This window comes from Gracilinanus agilis, chromosome 1 (genome assembly GCF_016433145.1).
Source record: "Gracilinanus agilis isolate LMUSP501 chromosome 1, AgileGrace, whole genome shotgun sequence".
NCBI classification, from domain to species: domain Eukaryota; kingdom Metazoa; phylum Chordata; class Mammalia; order Didelphimorphia; family Didelphidae; genus Gracilinanus; species Gracilinanus agilis.
Genome location: NC_058130.1, coordinates 423,963,299 through 423,985,442, shown reverse-complemented (window position 1 = coordinate 423,985,442; position 22,144 = coordinate 423,963,299). Strand labels below are relative to the sequence as shown.

Sequence of the window (22,144 nt, the reverse complement as noted above, 5' to 3'; positions counted from 1 at the left end):
GGACAAAAATCAAAATCAGATGAGTAAAGGGGCTCTCCCATGGGGCACAGTCTTAAAGATAGTCAGTATTTGGGGATTTCCACACTATAAGGGGGAGAAACTACACTTATCAAAGCATGAGCTGATCACCCCTCCCCCAATTCTCAGGGCCTGGCTGAAGGCACCACAGACTTACCCCTGAGGGCAATGCAAGGCCATGGCAGCAAGACTTCTGAACCAAGAATGAAGAGTATGGGCAGGAGTGAGAATGGCCACAGTGGAGGCAGTTGGGCCTGGAAAAATAGCCTCAGGGCAAACCACTTTAAAGCACACTACACAAAGAACTGTCTGCTCTCCTCACTCAGACTTCTGACAAGGAAGGAAAGATATTACCAAAGCAAAGCCCTGCAAGACAGAAGCTAAGAAAGCAATGTCCACTAACATGCAGGAACCGCAATTCAAAAGTAGCAAAAGAAATAAGCAGCAGCAGAAAAAGATTTTAATCCTGGATAATATCTATGGAGAAAAAGAGCAAAATACAGAAGCAATAGGAGAGAGTGATAAACAAGCAAACATCCAAACCTTCCAAAAAAAAATGGAAATTGGTCACAAGCTCTCAAGGAACTCAAAAAGGAGTTCGAGAGGCCTACCCAGGGGACTTCTGGTTAAGATGGTGGCACAGTAAGGAGCAGCTGCTCGATCTCTCCTAACCGATGCATACAAGACACCTCAAGGGGACATAAAAACAAATCCAGATTAACGAAGGAACCCCACAACAGGGCGCAGCATTGAAGGTACGCAGAATCGGGGCATTTCCACACTATAAAGGGATGAAACAGCTCTCACTAAAACGGGAGAGGAAGAAGCCCCTCCACCCCGCCCCCACACACACCACGCACAACGCCCCAGGCAGAATCCGAGTGGAATAAAGATCCCTAAAGCAGGGACTTCCCCCAGCTTCTACTCAGCAAAGGCAGTGCCCCGGGCGGAATAAAGATTTCCAGCACAGGCTAGGACATCTAGTGAGGACCCAGGGCAGACAGGAGCTCGGCTGCGGAAGCAGCCCCCGAGACCGCTGAAGGAGCCTCGAACAGAGGGGCAGATCGGAACTACCAGGAGACCGGACCCAGAGGACAAGAAGACCGGAGCCATCGGAAGCTTAGAAAGCAGAAGCAGACGCTGAGTGTGAAGACAAAGCTGAAAAGGGACAGGGCTAACAATGGCAAGCAATAGGGAAGCCCAGAAGAAAAAGACTATCAAGAGAAACTCTGGAACACTCGACAACTTCTACACAGAGAAAATCCAGACAACAGAGGAGGGAAAACAAAAATCGAAACCTCCCCCCAAAAATGAAAGCTGGTCACAAGCTATTGAAGAGTTCAAAAATGAAATGCTGAGGAAGATGGAAGAAATCTGGCAAGAAAATAACAGTTTAAAAGGCAGAATTTCGCAATTGGAAAGTGAGACAAGTCAACTGAAGACCAGAAATGACCAGATTGAAAAGGAAAACCAAAATATTAAAGCCGAAAACCAAAAGATTATAGTCGAAAACCAGTCCTTAAAGGCTAGAATCGAACATTTAGAAACCAATGATCTCTCAAGACAACAAGAACAAATAAAGCAAAGTCAAAAGACTGATAAAATAGAAGGAAACATGAAATATCTCAATGAGAGAGTGACAGACCAAGAAAACCGGGCTAGAAGAGACAATGTGAGAATCATTGGTCTCCCAGAAAAGGCAGAAATTAATAGAAACTTGGACTCCATACTCAAAGAAATTATTCAGCAAAATTACCCTGAAGTTCTACAACAAGAGAGCAATATAGACATTGAAAGGATCTATAGATCACCCTCTACACTGGACCTAGAAAAGTCAACACCCAGGAATATAATAGGGAAATTGAAGACCTTTCAAGTAAAAGAAAAAATCTTACGAGAAGCCAGAAAGAGACAATTCAAATATCAAGGAGCACCAATAAGGATCACATAGGATCTGGCAGCCTCAACGCTAAAAGACCGCAAGGCTTGGAATACAATATTCAGAAAGGCAAGAGAGCTGGGCCTTCAGCCACGAATCAACTACCCAGCGAAACTAACCATATACTTTCAGGGGAAAGTATGGGCATTCAACAAAATTGAAGAATTCCAAGTTTTTGCACAAAAGAGACCGGGACTAAATGGAAAGTTTGACACTCAACCACAAATATCAAGAGAAAGATGAAAAGGTAAACAAGAAAGAGAGGGAAAAGAAAGAAAACTCATAGTCTTTTAAACTTGACTCTTTCACGGCATAAATAAGATCTAATTATCTGTATTACTAGGTGGAGAAATGCCAAGGCAGTAATCAGGGGAAAATTTATATCATTGAGTGCATATATTAACAAATTAAGGAGGGCAGAGACATGAATAGGCAATTCTCAGGTAAAGAAATCAAAAGTATTAATAAGCACATGAGAAAGTATTCTAAATCTCTAATAATTAGAGAAATGCAAATCAAAATAACTCTGAGGTATCACCTCACACCTAGCAGATTGGCTAAAATGAAAGAAGGGGAGAGTAATGAATGCTGGAGGGGATGTGACAAAATTGGGACAATAATGCATTGCTGGTGGAGTTGTGAATTGATCCAACCATTCTGGCTGGCAATTTGGAACTATGCTCAAAGGGCTATAAAAGAATGCCTGCCCTTTGATCCAGCCATACCATTGTTGGGTTTGTACCCCAAAGAGATCAAAGATAAACAGACTTGTACGAAAATATTTATAGCTGCGCTTTTTGTAGTGGCAAAAAACTGGAAAATGAGGGGATGTCCTTCAATTGGGGAATGGCTGAACAAATTGTCGTATATGTGGGTGATGGAATACTATTGCAATAAAAGGAATAATAAACTGGAGGAATTCCATGCAAATTGGAGAGACCTCCAGGAAGTGATGCAGAGAGTGAAAGGAGCAGAGCCAGAAGAATATTGTACACAGAGACTGATATACTATGGTAAAATCAAATGCAATGGACTTCTGTACCAGCAGTAATGCAATGACACAAGACAGCTATGAGGGATTTATGGTAAAGAACGCTACCCACATTCAGAGGAAGAACTGCAGGAGAAGAAACATATAAGAAAAACAAATGCTTGAATGCATGGGCTGAGGTGGACATGATTGGGGATGTAGACTCGAAACGACCACACAAATGCAACTAACAACAATGGGGAAATAGGCCCTAAACAAGGACACAAGTTACAACCAGTGGAAATGTGCGTTGGCCATGGGTGGGGGGAATGTGGGGGGTGAAGGGGAAAGTAGGGGTATGAAGCATGTAAACAGGTTAAAAATGAATATTAATAAATGTTAAAAATGGAAAAAAAAGAGTTCAAGAATCAAGTAAGAAAGATAAAAGAAAATTGGGGGAAAAAGTGAGAAAAAGAAATTGAAGTAATTCAAAAAGAAAATAACAGCTAAAAAGACAAAAATGTCCACACTGAAAAAGAGGCACAGAAATCAAATGATGTAATAAGCAAATTGTAGAGCAAAATTCACTTGCTGGAAGCCATGAAAAGCAGGATAGGCCAAACCGAAAAGGAGAATCAAAAGATCATAGCTGAAAACCAGTCTTAAAAGACTAGAATTAGACAAGTAGAAGTTAATGATCTCACGAGACAGTAAGAATTAATAAAGCAAAGTCAAAAGAATGACAAAATAAAAGGAAACACGAACTATCTCATGAAAAGACAACTAACCAAGAAAACAGGTGTAGGAGAGATAATTTGAGAATCATTGGTCTACCAGAAAACCTGGAAAAAAAATAGTACTACATACTACGAGAAATTATCCAAGAAAACTGCCCTAATATTTGTGAACAAAAGGGTGAAATAGACATTGAAAGAGTCCATAGATCACTCTCTACACTAAATCCTCAAAAGACAACCCCACAAATTCAAGAGCTTCTAAGCCCAGGAGAAAATATGCAAACAGCTAGAGACAATTAAGATATAAAGGAGCCCCAGTTAGAATTACACAGGACCTGGCAGCCTCCAAAGTAAAGGACTGCAAGGCTTAGAATATGATATTCAAGAAGGCCAGAGAATTTGGTCTACAACCAAAGATCACCAACCCATCAAAACTGACTAAATACTTCCTGGAGAAAGTATAGGCATTAAATGAAAGAGAAGATTTCCAAGATTGTAAAGAAAAGACCAGCATTAAAAGGAAAATCTGATGTCCAAATACAAAATTCAAGATAACCATAAAAAGGTAAACAAGAAAGAGGGGGAAAAAATTTTAAGGACTTCAGTAAGGTTAAACTGATTATATCTTTATATGGAAAAATGATATCTGCAACTCTTAAAATATTGTTTTCATTATCATAGTAGATAGAAGAATTACTCATGGGCAGAGATTAGGATACTAGGTTTTTTAAGATGATATATATCAAAAAAAGGGAGGAGTGGGAACAGAGGATGATACTAAGAAAAACTTGAAGGATAAAGAAAAATAGGATAAATTATACCACGTAAAGAGGCACATGGTGGGTGGGGAGTTAGGTATAGGGAAGAATATTATTAGACAATGAAGAGGAAGAAAGTAGTAATAGCTAATACTTAAACCTTACTCTAAGTGGAATCAATTTTTTTTAATAATTTTTATTTTTTTAGAAGAGTTATCATGGTTATATGATTCATGTTCTTACTTTCCCCTTCACCCCCCAAAATCCCTCCTCCCCCCCCATAGCTGATGTGCATTTCCACTGGTTTTAACATGTGTCATCGACCAAGACTTATTTCCAAATTGTTGATAGTTGCATTGGTGTGGTAGTTTCGAGTCTACATCCCCAATAATGTCCTCCTCAAACCATGTTTTAGTAGTTCAGTTGCTTTTCTTCTGTATTTCCTCTCCTCTAGTTCTTCCTCTGAATGTGGGTAGTGTTCTTTTCCATTAATCCCTCAGAATTGCTACCAGTACAGAAGTCCATTACATTCTATTTTACCATAGTGTATTGGTCTCTGTATACAATGTTCTTCTGGCTCTGCTCTTTTCACTCTGCATCAATTCCTGGAGGTCTTTCCAGTTCACATGGAACCCCTCCAGTTTATTATTACTTTTAGCACAATAGTATTCCATCACCAGCATATACTACAATTTGTTCAGCCATTCCCCAATAGAAGGGCATACCCTCTTTTTTTTCCCAGTTTTTTGCCACCACAAAAAGCATGGCTATAAATATTTTTGTACAAGTCTGTTTATTTATGATCTCTTTGGGGTACAAACCTAACAATGGTATGACTGGATCAAAGGGCAGGCATTCTTTTATAGCCCTTTGAGTATAGTTCCAAATAGCCATCCAGAATGGTTGGATCAGTTCACAACTCTACCAGCAATGTATTAATGTCCCAATTTGGCCACATCCCCATCAGCATTCATTACTCTCCCCTTCTTTCATTTTAGCCAATCTGCTAGGTGTGAGGTGATACCTCAGAGTTGTTTTGATTTGCATTTCTCTAATTATTAGAGATTTAGAACACTTTCTCATGTGCATATTGATAATTCTGATTTCTTTATTTGAAAATTGCCTATTCATGTCCCTTGCCCATTTATCAATTGGGGAATGGCTTGATTTTTTTATACAACTGATTTAACTCCTTGTATATTTGAGTAATTAGACTCCTGTCAGAGGTTTTTGTTATAAAGATTTTTTTCCCAATTTGTTGTTTCCCTTCTGATTTTGGCTGCATTGTTTTTGTTTGTACAAAAGCTTTTTAATTTAGTATAATCAAAATCATTTATTTTATGTTTTGTAATTTTCTCTAACTCTTGCTTGGTTTTAAAATCTTTCCTTTCCCAGAGATCTAACAAGTATACTATTCTGTGTTCACTTAATTTATTTATAGTTTCCCTTTTTATATTCAAGTCATTCACCCATTCTGAATTTATCTTGGTGTAGGGTGTGAAATGTTGATCTAAAACTAATCTCTCCCATATTGTTTTCCAATTTTCCCAGCAGTTTTTGTCAAATAGTGGATTTTTGTCCCAAAAGTTGGGCTTTTTGGGTTTATCATGCACTATCTTGCTGATGTCACTTACCCCAAGTCTATTCCACTGATCCTCCCTTCTGACTCTTAGCCAGTACCATACTGTTTTGATGACTGCTGCTTTATAGTATAGTTTAATATCTGGTACTGCTAGGCCACCTTACTTCACATTTTTTTTTTCATTAGTTTCCTAGATATCCTTGATCTTTTGTTCTTCCAAATGAACTTTGTTATAGGTTTTTCTAATTCAGTAAAGAAGTTTTTTTGGTAGTTTGATAGGTATGGCTCTAAATAAGTAAATTAATTTGGGTAGAATGGTCATATTTATTATGTTAGCTCATCCTACCCATGAGCAATCAATGTTTTCCCAGTTGTTTGGATCTAGTTTTAATTGTTTGGAAAGTGTTTTGTAGTTGTGTTTGTATAATTCCTATGTTCGTTTGGGTAGATAGATTTCTAAGTATTTTATATTGTCTAGGGTGATTTTAAGTGGTATTTCTCTTTCTACCTCTTGCTGCTGTGATGTGTTGGAAATATATAGAAATGCTGATGATTTATGTGCTTTTGGGAGAAGAACCCAATATCTGACAAAAACTGATGGGAAAGTTGGAAAACAGTATGGGAGAAATTGGGTTTAGAACAGCATCTTATACCCCTTAATAAGAAAAATTCAGAATGGGTAAATGACTTAAATATAAGGAAGAAACTATAAGTAAATTAGGTGAACATAGAATAGTATACTTGTCAGATCTATGGGAAAGGAAAGAATTTAAATCCAAGCAAGAGATAGAGAGTATTACAAAATGTAAAATGAATAATTTTGGTTACATTAAATTAAAAAAGGTTTTGTACAAACAAAACCAATGCAAACAAAATTAAAAGGGAAGCAATAAATTGGGAAAAAATCTTTATAACAAAAACCTCTGTCAAAGGTCTAAATTTATAAGGAGCCAAATCAATTGTACAAAAAAATTAAGCTGTCAAGAGCCACTCAGAGAAATAGGGTTATTTAATAGAATCTTTTCATCTGGATCCCATTCAAGATCAATACAGTCAAGCAAGGCCCTGTGTTTTGATTTTTCTATCCTGCAAGTCAGGACAAAGACAGGATGGCTTGTCTGAAATAAAAATCTGGACCTCTCCTGGTGGCTCCCTTTATTATTGAAAACATATTAATTTAATTTTCTTTGATATCCTCAAGTTTTACAGAAAACCTCTAAATATCATATAGTAAACTAGCAATTAAAGAGTTAACAATTTTTCCCCAAGCCAAAAAAAGGAGAAATTAGAAGAAGCTGTTCTGTATGTATCTCTTACTTTCTATTTCAGACAGCCAAAGGACACTGTAGGCAGATCCAGACAAAATTTCATTCTCACTTAGGTACTTTCATGACAAAATACACCCCACAATCTTAAAAAAGTATGGAAGCTTTTTTACTAAAATAACTCTTAGATAAAGTGAGACTCATTTTTAACCTTCGACCTTGTCTCATCTGGGCAAAATCTTCATGAGAGAAATTTTTTATAAGTCATATGTCAATCATGATGTAACTGTAACCTTGGGTATCTGTACAGCTGCAAACTCAACTGTGCTTTGTAAGAATCTGCTCTTGAAAAATACATATAATAAACCCCAAGCTCAATGCCTGATGGAGCAGTCTTGAGCTAACCATTAGCCTGGCTGTTCTCAATTTTCTGCTTCGTTCTTATCAATCCGACGCCACTTTAAGCCATTCAAATCCCTGCTGATATAGAGTTGGCTCTCTATATTAAGCCATTCCCCAATTGATAAATGGATAATGGGCATGAATAGGCAGTTTTCAAATAAAGAGATCAAAACTATCAATAAGTACATGAAAAAACGTTCTAAATCTCTCATATTTAGTGAAACGCAAATCAAAACTCTGAGGTACCACCTCACCCATAGCAAAATGACCAATATGGCAGCAAAGGAAAGTAATAAATGTTGAAGGGGATGTGGCAAAATTGGAACACTAATACATTGCTGGTGGAGCTGTGAATTAATCCAACCATTCTGGAAGGCAATTTGGAATTATGTCCAAAGCACTTTAAAAGACTACCAGCCCTTCAATCCAGCCATACCACTGCTGGTCTTTACCCCAAAGAGATAAGGAAAAATATTTGTACAAAAATATTTACAGCTACACTCTTTGTGGTGGCAAAAAATTGAAAAATGAGGGGGTGTCCATCGATTAGGAAATAGCTGAACAAACTGTGGTATCTAATGGTGGTGGAATTCTATTGTGCTGAAAGGAATAATGAACTGGAGGTATTCTATGTAAATTGGAAAGACCTCCAGGAACTGATGCAGAGTGAAAGGAGCAGAACCAGGAGAACATTGTACACAGAGATAGATACACTGTGGCACAATTGAATGTGATAGACTTCTCTACTAGCAGCAATGCAATGACCCAGGACAATTCAGAGGAACTTATGAGAAAGAAAGCTATCCACATCAGAGAAAGAACTGTGGGAACAGAAACGGAGAAGAAAAACATATGATGGATGGTTCAATGGGGATATGACTGGGGTTTGGCATTAAAACATTACTACAAATATGAATAACGTGGAAACAGGTTTTGAGCAACAATACATGTATAATCCAGTGGAATTGCTTGTCAGCTCTGGGAGGGGGTAGGGGAGAGAAAGAACATGAATCATATAACCATGGGAAAAATGTTTAAGTAAATAAATTTAAATTAAAAAATAATATTATACAAGTTCAAGACAGCTATTTGGCTCAGTGGATTGAGAGCCAGGACTAGAGACACAAGATCTTGGATTCAAATTTGAATCCAGGAGAAAGAACTATAGGAATAGAATCACAGAAGAAAAACATGATCAATCACATGGTTTGATGGGGATATGATTGGGGATGCTGACTTTAAATTATCACTCTATTGCAAATATTAATAATATGGAAATAGGTTTTGAACAATTTAAAATCCAGTGGAATTGCTCATTGGCTCTGGGATGGGGGAGTGAGGAAGGGAGGGAAAGAATATGAATCATGTAACCATGGGAAAATTGTCTAAATTAATTAAATTAATTTTTAAAAATAAATTAAAAATAAAAAAATGGCATCAGGTAAAGTATGTCAACATGTTGTTTCTTACTTGTCTTGCTTTATAATTTAGAAGACATGGATATTCTTAGATGTGTATATTAGATTAATAAAAAATAATTTCTATTATTTAGTATTTAATCTTGCATGTGATTAAATACTAAAATAATAAAAATAAATATATCAATACCAATGTGGCTTCTTATATCTAAGAAATGTAACTGAATGAACTTTAAACTCACCAGTAACCTGTACAGTTAGTAGAGTTGTAGCCTCTCCATGTTTGGTATTTTGTTCCACACTTAACAACTGTGATTTCAAATTTTTGTTTTCTTCCAATGAATTGCTTAATTGTTTTTTCAAGCTATCCTAATGGCATAAACATACAGATATAAGAAAAACAAAACTGACTAAATTACCCTTAGGCTTTGGCAACAGCATATTTTAATCTCTGAGCCATTAGATCTTTTCATTATTTTTGATAATACAAGTATTCACAGAACTCTCTAAAGCAGTAATGGGCAAACTTTTTAAGGAGGGGGCCAAAAGAAAGGAAATGCTCATCTGTCAGTCTGTTTCTAAGGCAACTATTTCAAAGTTTCATTGTACTGTATCCTACTCATTGTATTCGTCAGATTAGGAATAATGTGATGCAGGTGCAGGCAAGTAGAACATTTCAGGGGTCCGCATCTGACCCGCAGGCCGTAGTTTGCTCATTACTGCTCTAAAGTATTAATATTCCTCATAATTTTATCAGTTTTAATTTAAATTATTAGGTGCTTTAAGGAATTACCAAAATTAAGCAAAATTCACTGCCTTTAAGGAACTTTTTGAAAGACATAAGACATGTATTCAAATATTAAAAAACATATGAATGTTAAAAAGTAATGAACATGAAGCATTTTGTAAACAAGAAATAGTCACCCAAATAATAATATAGTTATCATTACTATTTTTATAAGTCCAAAAAAAGTGTCATTAGGGATTTGAAGACAAAGACAATACTGAAGAGATTTTTAGAAGGCCATCACAGAGGAAAATAGGAAAATTTAGTAAAAGTCTATTCCAGGTATCAAGGAATATATGAAGAATGAAGCAGTGATAAGAGAATGACAAAACAAGAATCCAGAAGAATCTAATACAATGGTGTCATACCCAACAGAAACATGAGGCACTAAATTGTACATAAGGATCCCTGGAAGAAAAAAGATATTGTCTTAGAAAACTGTAATTTAATATGTTTTATTGTATTATTAAATTTTATTTTGTAAAGTATTTCTCAGTTATATTTTAATCTGGTACAGGTTGCACTCAGGAATATTGTGGGACATACGTTTGACACTTCTGGTCAAATAGTTTATATTAGAATAGTCTAAAGAGAAAGTAAATTTCTGCAAGTAGTATAAGATAGTTAGAAAGCTAAGTAATAAAAGCAATCTATAGTCATATGAAAAAATATTCTAAATCATTATTGATTAGAGAAACACAAATTAAATGAAATCTGATGTACCATCCATACCTAGCCTATTGGCTAATATGTCAGAAAAGGAAAATGAAAAATATTGGGGAGGGGGGGGCAACTAGGGCACAAATGCACAAATTCTGGATAATGATCTAGAACTATGCCCAAAGGGCTGCAAAATTATGCATACCCTATCCCAAAAAGATAAAAAAGAAAAAAGGACCTATATGTACAAAAATATTTATAGCAGCTTTTTTGTGGTGGCAAAGAATTTAAAATTAAGGAGATACTCATCCATTGGGAAACAACTGAACAAAGTATGGTATATGATCATGATGGAATACTATTGTGCTATAAGAAGTGATGAGGAGGATGTTTTCGGAAAAAAACTGGACTTACATTAATTGATGTAAAGTGAAATAAGCAGACCCAGGAGAACAATGTACACAGTAACAGCAATATTGTACTACAGTAATCAATTATAAATGACTTCACTATTCTCAGCAATACAATGATCTAAGATGATTGCAAAGGACTTATAATGAAAAAATGCTATCTACCTCCAGAGAATGAGTTCATGGAGTCTGAATGCAGATCACATGACTAATATTGAAATACATTTTGCATAACTGCATATGTATAACCAATATCAAATTGCTTGCCAGGAGTGGGTTTTGCTGATGATTCCAAGTATGTCCGGCTCTCTTGAATTTTGTTTTAGTGGCTTTCTGTGGACCAATAAGGTCTCACAGATTTTTCACCAAAGTAAAGTTTTATTCCATACAGTAAAGCTGTCTGCTATAGGTGCTAGTTTTTGAAATAGGAGAGATCCTTTGTTCAAACAAATAATTATATCCTTCCTGCTGTATCTATGCCAAAAAGCCACCGAGAGGAAAGGAAATAATTTCTGAAATCCTTTAGAAACTAGAACTCATTTTCCACAGAAACAATGGTACAAATAGCAGTTAGTTATAGCTGAAATAGTACCATTATATAAGTGTGCTTCATATGAACTAAACAAGCTTTTACATATTGACCAGGGATATTATATCTTTGCATAAATGTGTTCCAAATTACACAAACCAACTTAACAAGCAAACTTTTCAAATACAACTCTTCCCCTTTCATAAGTCAAAAGTTGTTTGTACTCCTGAACATAAGACAGACTTGGGAAGAGTACAATAGAAATATTACTTCCTGTAATATTATTCTTCTATTAATTATTCTTCTTTATTCTTCTGTCCCCCACCTTACACATCTAAGAATGATCACGCATGGCTCACCATCTCTTTATGTGTATTGTTTAATTCCAACATCAGCTCATTAATCTTCATATTGTACTGCTGTTCCTGTTCAGCAAGACTTTGTAATGCTTCATTTTCTAAAATCAAGTGACTAATCTTTTCACTCATGATTGATGAATCTTCCTGATTGGGTACAGCTGCTTGTATAGCAGACAAAACATGTCTTGCCTGATCTGAGAATTAAAAAACAAGTATTAAAATAATTTAAGGATGAAAGATAGTATCAGGAATCTGTTTTAAATATTCAAAGTACTTCCTTTACAACTCTACTACAAATAAAATATGGTCTTCAAAATTCTAATTTTAGATAGCATCAGCTCTAACAGTCTGTGATAACAATGATATGGGTATTGTATCAATGCAAACTGCAATTTATTCACATCTATTTATCTATGCAATTCTTATCTATGTCCCTCTTAAATCTCCCATAGATTATCTAAAATGTTAAGAGGATTAAAAAAATTTATGGTTACCAATACAGTACTCTGGATATTCATTCCTCACTTTCATTCCATAATGAGTTTATCTCTTATTTTAATTATATATCTTCAATAATGTCTTTCATGCTACTTCTATGAAAATCACAGTTGGCAATATATTTCAGCCTACTTACAACTAAAATGTATTTCTATTTTTCTGTGTGTCAATGAAGATCTTCATTCTTTTTAATTTGTGGCCTTCCATGATTCACATTTATATTGCATTGCTATTATTTAAAAGATGAAGTTTTGTGCTAAAAAGAAGCTTAGGATGACTTAAAGTTAATGACCTCAAAATAACTTTAGAAACCACTAATGACTACTGAATGGGAAAAGAAATGAGTTTACATATATCTCAGTTCTGCATTTTTTTAAAATAAAAATCGACCATTTAGAAGTAGTATGACCCGAGAGACCCAAACGATAATAAACCTAGGAGAATAACATCACAATGAGTTCGATCTATTCTCTTCCTCCTATTTAACTATGGGCCTAGCTCACTGTTTAACTGCTGGGCTACTATTTCAAGATACATGATCTGGTAAAGCATCTTGATGAAGTATCCATCCAAATGTATGCCATAATCTGGGCAGTATGAATTTCTTATTCACTTACTTTTCTTTTGTGTATTAACTGATATATAAGCTAATATAATTTGAAAAAATAAAGACCAGAATAGGGGTGAGGATAATCTGGAAGTTAAGTGTCTTTTGCACACCAAACTATCTAGAGTTGCTAGCATACTACAATCTGTCCTCCACATAGCTGTCAGTGATTATCCTAAGTCTGACCCTCTTATTCTTAATTAACTGTTTATTAAGCTATCCTTAAGATCAAATATAATGTTGGTTCAAATATTGACTACTACTATCTCTGACATTTTTTTAGGATTATTGCTAGTAATATTTCTAACACTATGTAAAACAATAGGGCTGACACTGGACATCCTTGCTTTACTTGGATTTTATTGTATAGGCTTCTAGTTTTTTTCTTTAACATGGAACTTTAGGTTTTGATAGTTACTACTTGCCATATTATTTTCATACTTTCTTGTGGTTTTTAAAATAATTTTTGATGTCTTCTGTTTCTTTTATCTTAATAGTTGTTCCCAATATTCTCCCTCCTCACTGAGCCATCTTATATAATACTATTTTTTTAAAGGGAAAAATAAGCCCAACTGGTTGAGACATTGAAAAAAAATCTGAAAATGTGCAACATATAATGCTTGTATACTTCTCACTTCCTTAACCAAAGGGTAGCTGATTAGAGGTATCTTCATTTGTCTTCATTTGAGTCATGCTTAGTCTTTATAATTTAGTTACATTCACTTTTTTTTTTTTAAACCCTTGTACTTCGGTGTATTGTCTCATAGGTGGAAGATTGGTAAGGGTGGGCAATGGGGGTCAAGTGACTTGCCCAGGGTCACACAGCTGGGAAGTGGCTGAGGCCGGGTTTGAACCTAGGACCTCCTGTCTCTAGGCCTGACTCTCACTCCACTGAGCTACCCAGCTGCCCCCTAGTTACATTCACTTTTGAATTTTGCTACTGTTGTTCTTTATTTTACATTGTGGCAGTTAATGTATACATGGTTTCTCCACTGCTTATTTTGCCCTCTATCAGTTCTAGTAGATCTTTCCAGGCTCTTCTATATGCCTCATATATATCATTTCTTACAGGACAGTGATACTACATAACTTTCATGTACCACAATTTGCTTAGTGATTTCCCAATCAACAGACACCTACTTTTCCCCCCCAATCCTTTGCTATCACAAAAAGTTCTGCTTAGAGTACGTGTGGATTTTATTCTTAACAATGGATTTCTTGAGAAGGTCATGGAGCCTCTAGATCAAAGGGAATGAACATTTTTAGTGCTTTTAACAGAAACAGGTATTGTTTTGTCAAAAGTTTTTTCAGCATCTATTAATATAATTGGAGGGATTTTGATTTTGTTATTAACATGGACTACGAACACTTGAAGAACAAGTAAACTGAATTATATAGAAACACATAAAGTAAAATTATAATAGTAGGGGGTACTATAATGTATCCCTTTCTGACCTAGACAATCATTTTTGTAGCCCTCATGGCAAAGACACTATCTTTCACAAAGTTTTAATTGGACTGATTTTGATGTTTTCTTCTTCTTTTTCATTGGGTTTCTCTCTATTAATAAAACTTCTTCAATATCAGCAATTTTTGTAAAAGAACCATGGAGGGCTGAGATATATAAACTCATAATTGTTTCCATTTGGTAATCACATCAGAAGTCTATCTTTTTAAGTTTTCTAAAGTTCTCTTCAGGTCATTAACTTCTCTTTTTCTTCTGGTAATGCAGAATTGTAATTGTAGCAGTAATTACTACATTTTCCTTGACTAAAAGGGATATTTGATACATATCTAGTAATGAATTTATCTATGGCTCTATTAAGCATAATGTAGCATCCTTGCTTCTCTCTTTTTTTAAATCCTTACTATGTATTTGGTTCCAAGGCAGAAGAATGGTAAGGGCTAGGCAACAGGGCTGGGAAGTGTATGCGTCCAAATTTGAACCCAGGACCTTCCATCTCTAGGCCTGGCTCTCAATACACTGAGCCACCCAGCTATCTACCCTCCCCCATCCCGTTTCTCTTTTTCTGCTTTCAATCCATACTGTTATTCTTTCCTATTTAATAGGTTATGAGATACTCTTGATTGGTTGTGCCTTTTTTAAAAATTGAGCCTATTTGCAATAAATTGATTTTGTCCTGTTATTCAGCTGTCCTGTAATAAGGCAAATAGAAAAAAAATATTAGAGAACAGGCAAAAGGGAAATATACAATAAGTAATCACTTTTTTCCTCCTTGGACCATTCAAACACAAAACTGCCCTCAGACTTTGTGCCTATCTTACTAAACTATGTAACTTGAAGACATTAAGAGTTCTGAAGATGTTCCCTTCTTTTCCCCATTGTTAGGATGTACATAATTTATCATTATATAGACCCTTCAAATTGATAAAAGATATTTATCAATGTTTCTCATAACTCCTATTTTCACAATTCAAGATTTCTACTTTGATCTTTTTTTTATCAGGAATCTTTTGAAAACTCTCTTTCATTAAAAATGGATTTTTTTTTCTCCTATAGGATTCAATTCAGCTTTGTCACATAGGTTATTCTTGGTTTAAGCCTTTTTCTTTTGTCTTTTGGAACTGAATTACAAGTTCTCCTTTCCTTGAAAGTAGGAATTGCAATGTCTAGTGATCCTGACTTTAACTTCTTTACAATTTTAACTTTTTCCCCCATCTGGCTGCTGGCAGTAATTTTTCTCTGACCTATAAACTTGGATTTTGGCTCTAACATCCTTTGGAATTTTCATTTTGAGTTTTCTTTCAGTATTTAACCCAGTAAAAATCTATGTCCAGATTGCCTTCCAGTTCTAAAAGACATGAACAGTTATTGTCTAGCATTTCTTGAAATTAAGAATTTAGACTTTTTGTTTTGATTTTCAAGGTAATCTAATGATTCGAATATGATCTCTTTGACTTGTTTTATAGTTTAATCATCTTTGATAGTATAAAAATTTTCTTTTGTTTTCCTTTATCCTTTGATTTGAATATTTCTTGTAGTGTCAGAGATACTACTTTCAGTTTGATTCATATTAATTTTAAGACATTCAATTTTGGAGTAAATTTTAGTATCATCTATTCTATTAGAGGCAAGCAGGTGGTGCAAATGGAACATATGCGAGGCTTATAGTTAGAACTTAGTTCAAATCTGGTCTCAGAACATAACTGTTTAAACTTGGCTAAATCACATAGCCTTTGTCTGCCTGAGGTTAACAACAGTACCTACTTTCAGGGTTGTTATAAAGATAAAATGAAATAATATTTATAAGGTGTTTGGTAAACCTTAAAACATTATATAAATACTAGCTGTTATTATTTTTACTATTAATTTTCTTTTATCTTTCCTTTCATATTACATTTTGTATTTCAATTAATTTTCCCCACGTGCTTTATTAGTGTTTTGGGCCAATAATTTGGTTTTTCTTTCTTTCTTTTTAAAAAATCCTTACCTTCTGTTTTAGAATTGACACAAAGTACCAGTTCCAAGGCAGAAAATTAGTAAGGTTAGGCAAGGCAATTGGAGTTATGTGACTTGCCCAAGTCACACAGCTAAGAAATGCCTTGAGGCCAAATTTGAACCTAGGACCTTCCATCTCTATCCTCTAAGCCACCTATCTATCCCAAGAATTTATTTTCTAAGAAGCTTTACTTGGATTTGTGGTGGAGTTACTCTCTTGTTTTGAGTTTTTCTCTTGGGCTTCTCTTAGTCCATACTGTTTCTTCATTGTATTTGGTATTTTCTTCTGTTTACTTATAGCTCTTGCTTCAATTTTTGGATTGGAATTTTGTACCTGGGTCAGACTCTGCAGCACTCTGTATTCTTGGATGCTAAGAGTAGGTGTTGCTAAGTCCTGGAAATGGTAGCTAAGATTAAGTCCCACCTTTTGCAGAAATATCTGGGTAGGAGATAACTATCCTAGACACTCAAACTGGGTTTTGGACTTGATTTCTTTCTCTGAATTTTCTTCTGAACAAAGCCTTGAACTCATAATTGGCTCTTATCTCTTGCTATGAGCATGACAGATCAGTCTGTACAGATGTTAATGACAGCAGCATTCTGTAAAACTCCAGGCTCTGTTCTTGTTTTGTTTTTTTTTTTTCCAGGTACTGACCTGGACATTTTTTAGTGCTGATTCTGACCTGGTCCTGTCTCCTATAATTCCATGACTGGGGCTACCTTAGCACTGCATTGCTAGGTGTTGCTCTGATCCTTTTTCTTCCTATGGCTTAAGGTAGCACCGCACTGGTCTGTTACTTTTTCCATCTCTAGGTCAGTTTCTTGTGTACTTTGCCTTCTGTTTATCCTCACTTGTCTCTGCTTAGAATTTCTGAAGAATTCTTGCAGTCTGAACTTGCAATACCAGACTGGAAAAGGAGCTTATAGCCATTCTCTTTGGTTTTTTCATTGTTCCTCCTGGTGCAGGATAAGAGATTTTCGGGAGTTTGTGACAGATTTTTGTCACCACTTCTCATGATGTCCAATTCTTTTCTTATGTTTTTTGTGATTGGTTTCTGAGCCCACCTTTACCAAGGTTACTAACAGCCTCTTGATTGCTGAACCTAATGGTCTTTTCAAGTTTTCATCCTACTTGCCTCTTCAGCACCTCTGGTACCTATTTGATATTTTCTTCTCCAGTGACTTCTATGGCACTATTCTTAGTTTTCCATCTATTTATCTGACCATACCACCATAGTTTCCACATTTTAAGTTCTCATATAAAATTACTCTTCTTACTCCCCAAGTTTTTCAGGGTAATATGAGGCAAGATTCTCAGCTAGAAAGGGTGAAAAGAAGGGAAAGATGTTTTAGGAGGGATGAAAAGATTGAGAGGCAGCTGTGTCTCAGTGGTTAAGAGCATTGGGTCTGGAGTCAGGAACACCTGAGTTGAAATCCAGTCTCAAACTCTTCCTAGCTGTGATCTTGAACTTAATTTCTGATTGCATGACAAAAGAATCCACTGGATAAGGAAATGGAAAATCATTCCAATATCCTTTCCAAGAAAACTTCACTGAAAGCTATGATCTATGGGATCACAAAGAATCAGACAACTAAATGACTGAACAACAACAAAAGAAGGAAGCACCTGAGCTGTGCTTTGAAGGAAGAGAAATAGAGGTGAGAAGGGAGGGCTTATAAGTTCATTTTAGAGACAAAGAAATTGGCAAAATTGGTTTCATCCTGTACACATGGACGATAAAAACACATCACCTCATTGGACACTTGGTAATCTCTCCTTTAAGTGCTTTTAATGAGCTAAATTTTTTAAAAGACCACTATGGAGATAATTTTAGTTTATCCACTAGAATTTATTGTAGGGGATGAAGAATTAAAAAAAATAATATTAAGAACTTGATAAAATTTTCAAAACCAAGTTAACCTGAGCGCAGAAATAGGAGTAATTGGCTGGAAGTTTTAGAAAAGTAAATTTTGGCTTCTTACAGTTTAGAGCAATCCAAAAATTGACTAAACAATGTCCCTTTCACATCCCAAAATTGGACCTACAGTATTCACTTGGAATCATCAAGTGAAAGGTGGACCTACAATCTCCTAAAGTGGTAACTATTTTTGAATCACCATTTGCCAAGAGCTTCCTCTTTTCCCCCTCATCTCACAAAATTCAGATGCCTTTTGCATCTCTTCCTTCACTTCAGTCCTATGTGAAGAGCTGGCCTTTCTTGCCAAGACAAACTCTTCTACAAGCAAGTGATCTTGTTCTATCCTGTCTTCTGTAGCAGAATGCCCTCTCTATTATCCCTACTCTCTTACTTATCTTCAGTCTTTCCCTTTCTAATTCCCAACTGCCCAAAATATGTCTCTCTCATTCTCAAAACACAATTAGATGATTCATTGTGTTATATAGATATCTGAGGATCTTAGAGAATAGACGGTATAGATGGAGGTAGATTATATGCCCAAGCCTAAGCTGCTTGGATTTGGTAAGGGAGAAAGGACATCCTCCTCTCACAGGCCTCTGTGCAGTTGTTGCTGGTAAAAAGCTATGCCTCTCCTCCCTGTCAGACTTGGTTGGATAGGCTTGTCAGTTATTCCCTTCTAACAGTTTGCCCAGGCAGGGAACCCCTGAGAGGTTGTGTGGATGGTTAACTTCTCTAGGTCCCAACCTGGGGTTGGAATATTTGTTGATAAGGGCTATTGATTAGCTATTGAATAACGGTGAAATTTGACTACATATTGATCTCCCCTTCCCAAGGGCTTTGGTATAATCAACACTCAGGAAAGGTACTTGATGGTAAACACTGTATTTAAATCTATTAATGGGGTTAGGAAACAAAGTAATAGGACTGAGGATTTAGGAACCATACTGCTAATTAACCAGGCGAATGATCAAGGTCTAGAGATTGCTAGGTTCAGTGGGAACTGGTGGTTCTTCACCCTCTCTCTAACTCTGACCTGACTTGGCCATAGCCAAGCCAGAGATTAGGGAAGGCTATTTGATGATCTTGATTGATGATATCAGTAAACTCTCTCAGCTTTATTAACAATGATGGTGATTGCTCTCTAGCTCTTTCATTAGGATAACAGGTTTCAGGCCTACCCTTCATCCTTCACCTCCCACCTTCCCAAGTCCCTGCTCCAATCTGAGCCTCTTTATCTTTTCACTTGGGGGTATTTATAGGACTGGGGCCAACTGCTTTTTGCCCTTGGCTCATGGCACCTAGGGACATTACAAGGTTCTCAACTGCCGGTCCTGTCATTCAAAGTGCCATCCATCTTGTCCCAGATAATCATTTCAACAAGTGTCTCTCCATGTCTCCTTTTTATGATTAATTTCCATTAGAAGGTCAAATATAACCAATGCCTCCACTTACTTTCATCTTTCTTCCAAACTCTCTATAATCTGGCTTTCAACCCCATAATTCAAATGAAACTCTCTCCAACATTACCAATGATTTAACCATCAAATCTAATACATTTTTTCTCGTTCTTACTGTTCTGGTCTTGTAGCCTTTGACACTACTGATCTTTCATTTCTTTGATACTCCCTTCTCTTAATTTCTCATGACACTATCATGTTCTTCCTATCTGATTGTAACCTCATCTAACTAACACCTGCTAGTAGTCAGTGTTCCACAGTACTCTATCCTAGGCTCTTTTCTCTATATACTATTTCACTTGGTGATCTCATCAGCTCCTATGGATTAATTTACTACCTCTATGCTGTAAAAGTGAAATTTGGGAGATGCCATCTAAAAGTATATATATTTTCTATGGACACATGGAAATTATCAAACTACATTTCCCGTGTTCCAACGGGTTTCCGTTTCTGGTTCTTTGGGTGTGGGAACGCCTACGTCTCCACACTGAACAGTTTAAAAGCTCCTGGGTTAGGGGGGAGTGGCCTCTTGGCCAGCAGACTCGGGAAGAGACGGGAGACAATAATGGCGCGGGCAGCAGTTTTGAATTCTTACAAGCGCGTGGTCTAATGACTTTATCTATCAGCATGGCTTTAATTAAATTACTAATTTTTATATTTATAGCAGCCTTTATCATTTTTTATTGTTATAATTATGGCAACCACACGGTCGAAATTCGAATTCTCAATTTTCCAGATAGCCTTTCAGAAACGATAGCCATGCCTGCTTTTTGGCCATCTGGCTCAGCTCTTTTGAGCACTTTTTTTAAAAAGGAAAGTGGCTTTCCTTGCCATGCTTTTGCTAAAAGCAACAACACGTTTTCGCCTCCAGCGGGACTCAGCCAGCCAGTCTAGCCCAATACACCTTGGGAGGTAAGGCCAGCCCATTTTGGCTTTTGGCTTTAAAACTAAAATGCCAGAGCCCAGCCAGTGTGTCTCTGCTGCTGATCTACATTCCTGCCATACCACAAGCCTGCCAGCATTCCAGTGCCTCTTCTTCGATCCTGCTGCTAATCCTGCTAGTTCCAGAACCCGGAGCCCCAACAGCAATGACCTACCACTTTTGCCTAGATCTTCGGAGACTTCCACCGCTGCTCCTTAGGATTTGGTATTGTCCCCACTACCCCCCCCCCCTCTTGGTTTGGTAATGGCCTGCATTCTAGCCCTCCACGTGTTTCTCTAAAGACCTAATTTAGGCACCCCCACAAGCTCTACCTGGGATTTTCTACAAAACTGACTTTAAGTTTTTCTCTAGCCCTGAGCCCATGACCCGACACCACGTGGACCTAGCATTTACCTTTAATGGGGCCGCATGGCCTATTCAGACTTGCTTGTGATTAAAAACTGAACTCAGGGGAAGAAATATTCACCCCCATACCTGCTCAGAACTTTGAACTGAGAGCAAAGACTGATTATAAAAAAAACTCCTTAAACTCAGCAGAACTAAATCAAAAGAACCTTAAATTGAACAAGGGGTGAACTTTTAAACCTCGGAACTGAATGAGTTTTATTTCTGTTTTAAAAAGACTATATCTTACTGTATTTTGTTAATTAGTTTTGTAAATTAATCTTGTTTATTTCATTGATTTTCCTGTTGCACTAAATCATTTTACGTTAATGAAGTTTGTGGCTGCTAGATTAATTCTGTTTATGATTTTATTGTAACTCCCAAATAATGAGAAAAATCTATTAGAAGTGGTAAGAGGTTTTGACCAGCTTGTTACTCTGATACTCACGTTATATTTCCTACACATTTTTTATGTTGTAACTTGCCTTATGTATACTGTATTTATAAGAGCACATGTTTTTAAAATTTATTCTGTCTTGGTAAAGAACCTTGAAGTTTCCATGCTTTGAATATTACCTTGTAATTTTACAAGAGGTATTTTTAACTTTTACTTTAAATCCTTAAGAATTGTTGTCTTAAAGGATAAAGCTTTTATATATTTTATTATAAGAGATATTATTGCCTTAAATGAGTAGAAGCATTTCCTACCCAGGATATTTTTTAAAACAGGAAGCCAAGGAGCTCCTGTATATTCTTATCTGAGGATGATTATATCAGAAACCTTGTAAGCAGGAACTATCTTTTTCTTTTCTTTGTATTCCCAACATTGGGTATAGTGTCTGACACATGACAAGTAATTAATAAGTGCTTATTGACTGACTCAAACTGTGCTATATGTAACTACTTTGTGCTTATGACATAAACATATAGGTAAAAAATATACTTGTTATTCATATTGTATATGTATAAATTCTCCAGATACTCTGGGGTATATGGAGTGTTCAGGGAACACTAATACCTTTGGTGTGAGGGCTTGCTGAAC

The 22,144-nt window shown here is 36.1% G+C and overlaps 1 protein-coding gene across 1 annotated transcript in view; it reads right to left on the bottom strand.

Annotated features, from left to right (window-relative positions):
- CEP72 (centrosomal protein 72) overlaps positions 1–22,144 on the bottom strand; it is a 75,702-nt gene that overhangs the window by 11,900 nt on the left and 41,658 nt on the right. Inside the window, exons 9-10 of the mRNA XM_044665172.1 lie at positions 11,835–12,028; positions 9,332–9,458 (exon numbers count right to left, since the gene is read on the bottom strand). Coding sequence (XP_044521107.1) covers positions 9,332–9,458; positions 11,835–12,028 — 321 coding nt within the window. The remainder of the gene's footprint in view (positions 1–9,331; positions 9,459–11,834; positions 12,029–22,144) is intronic.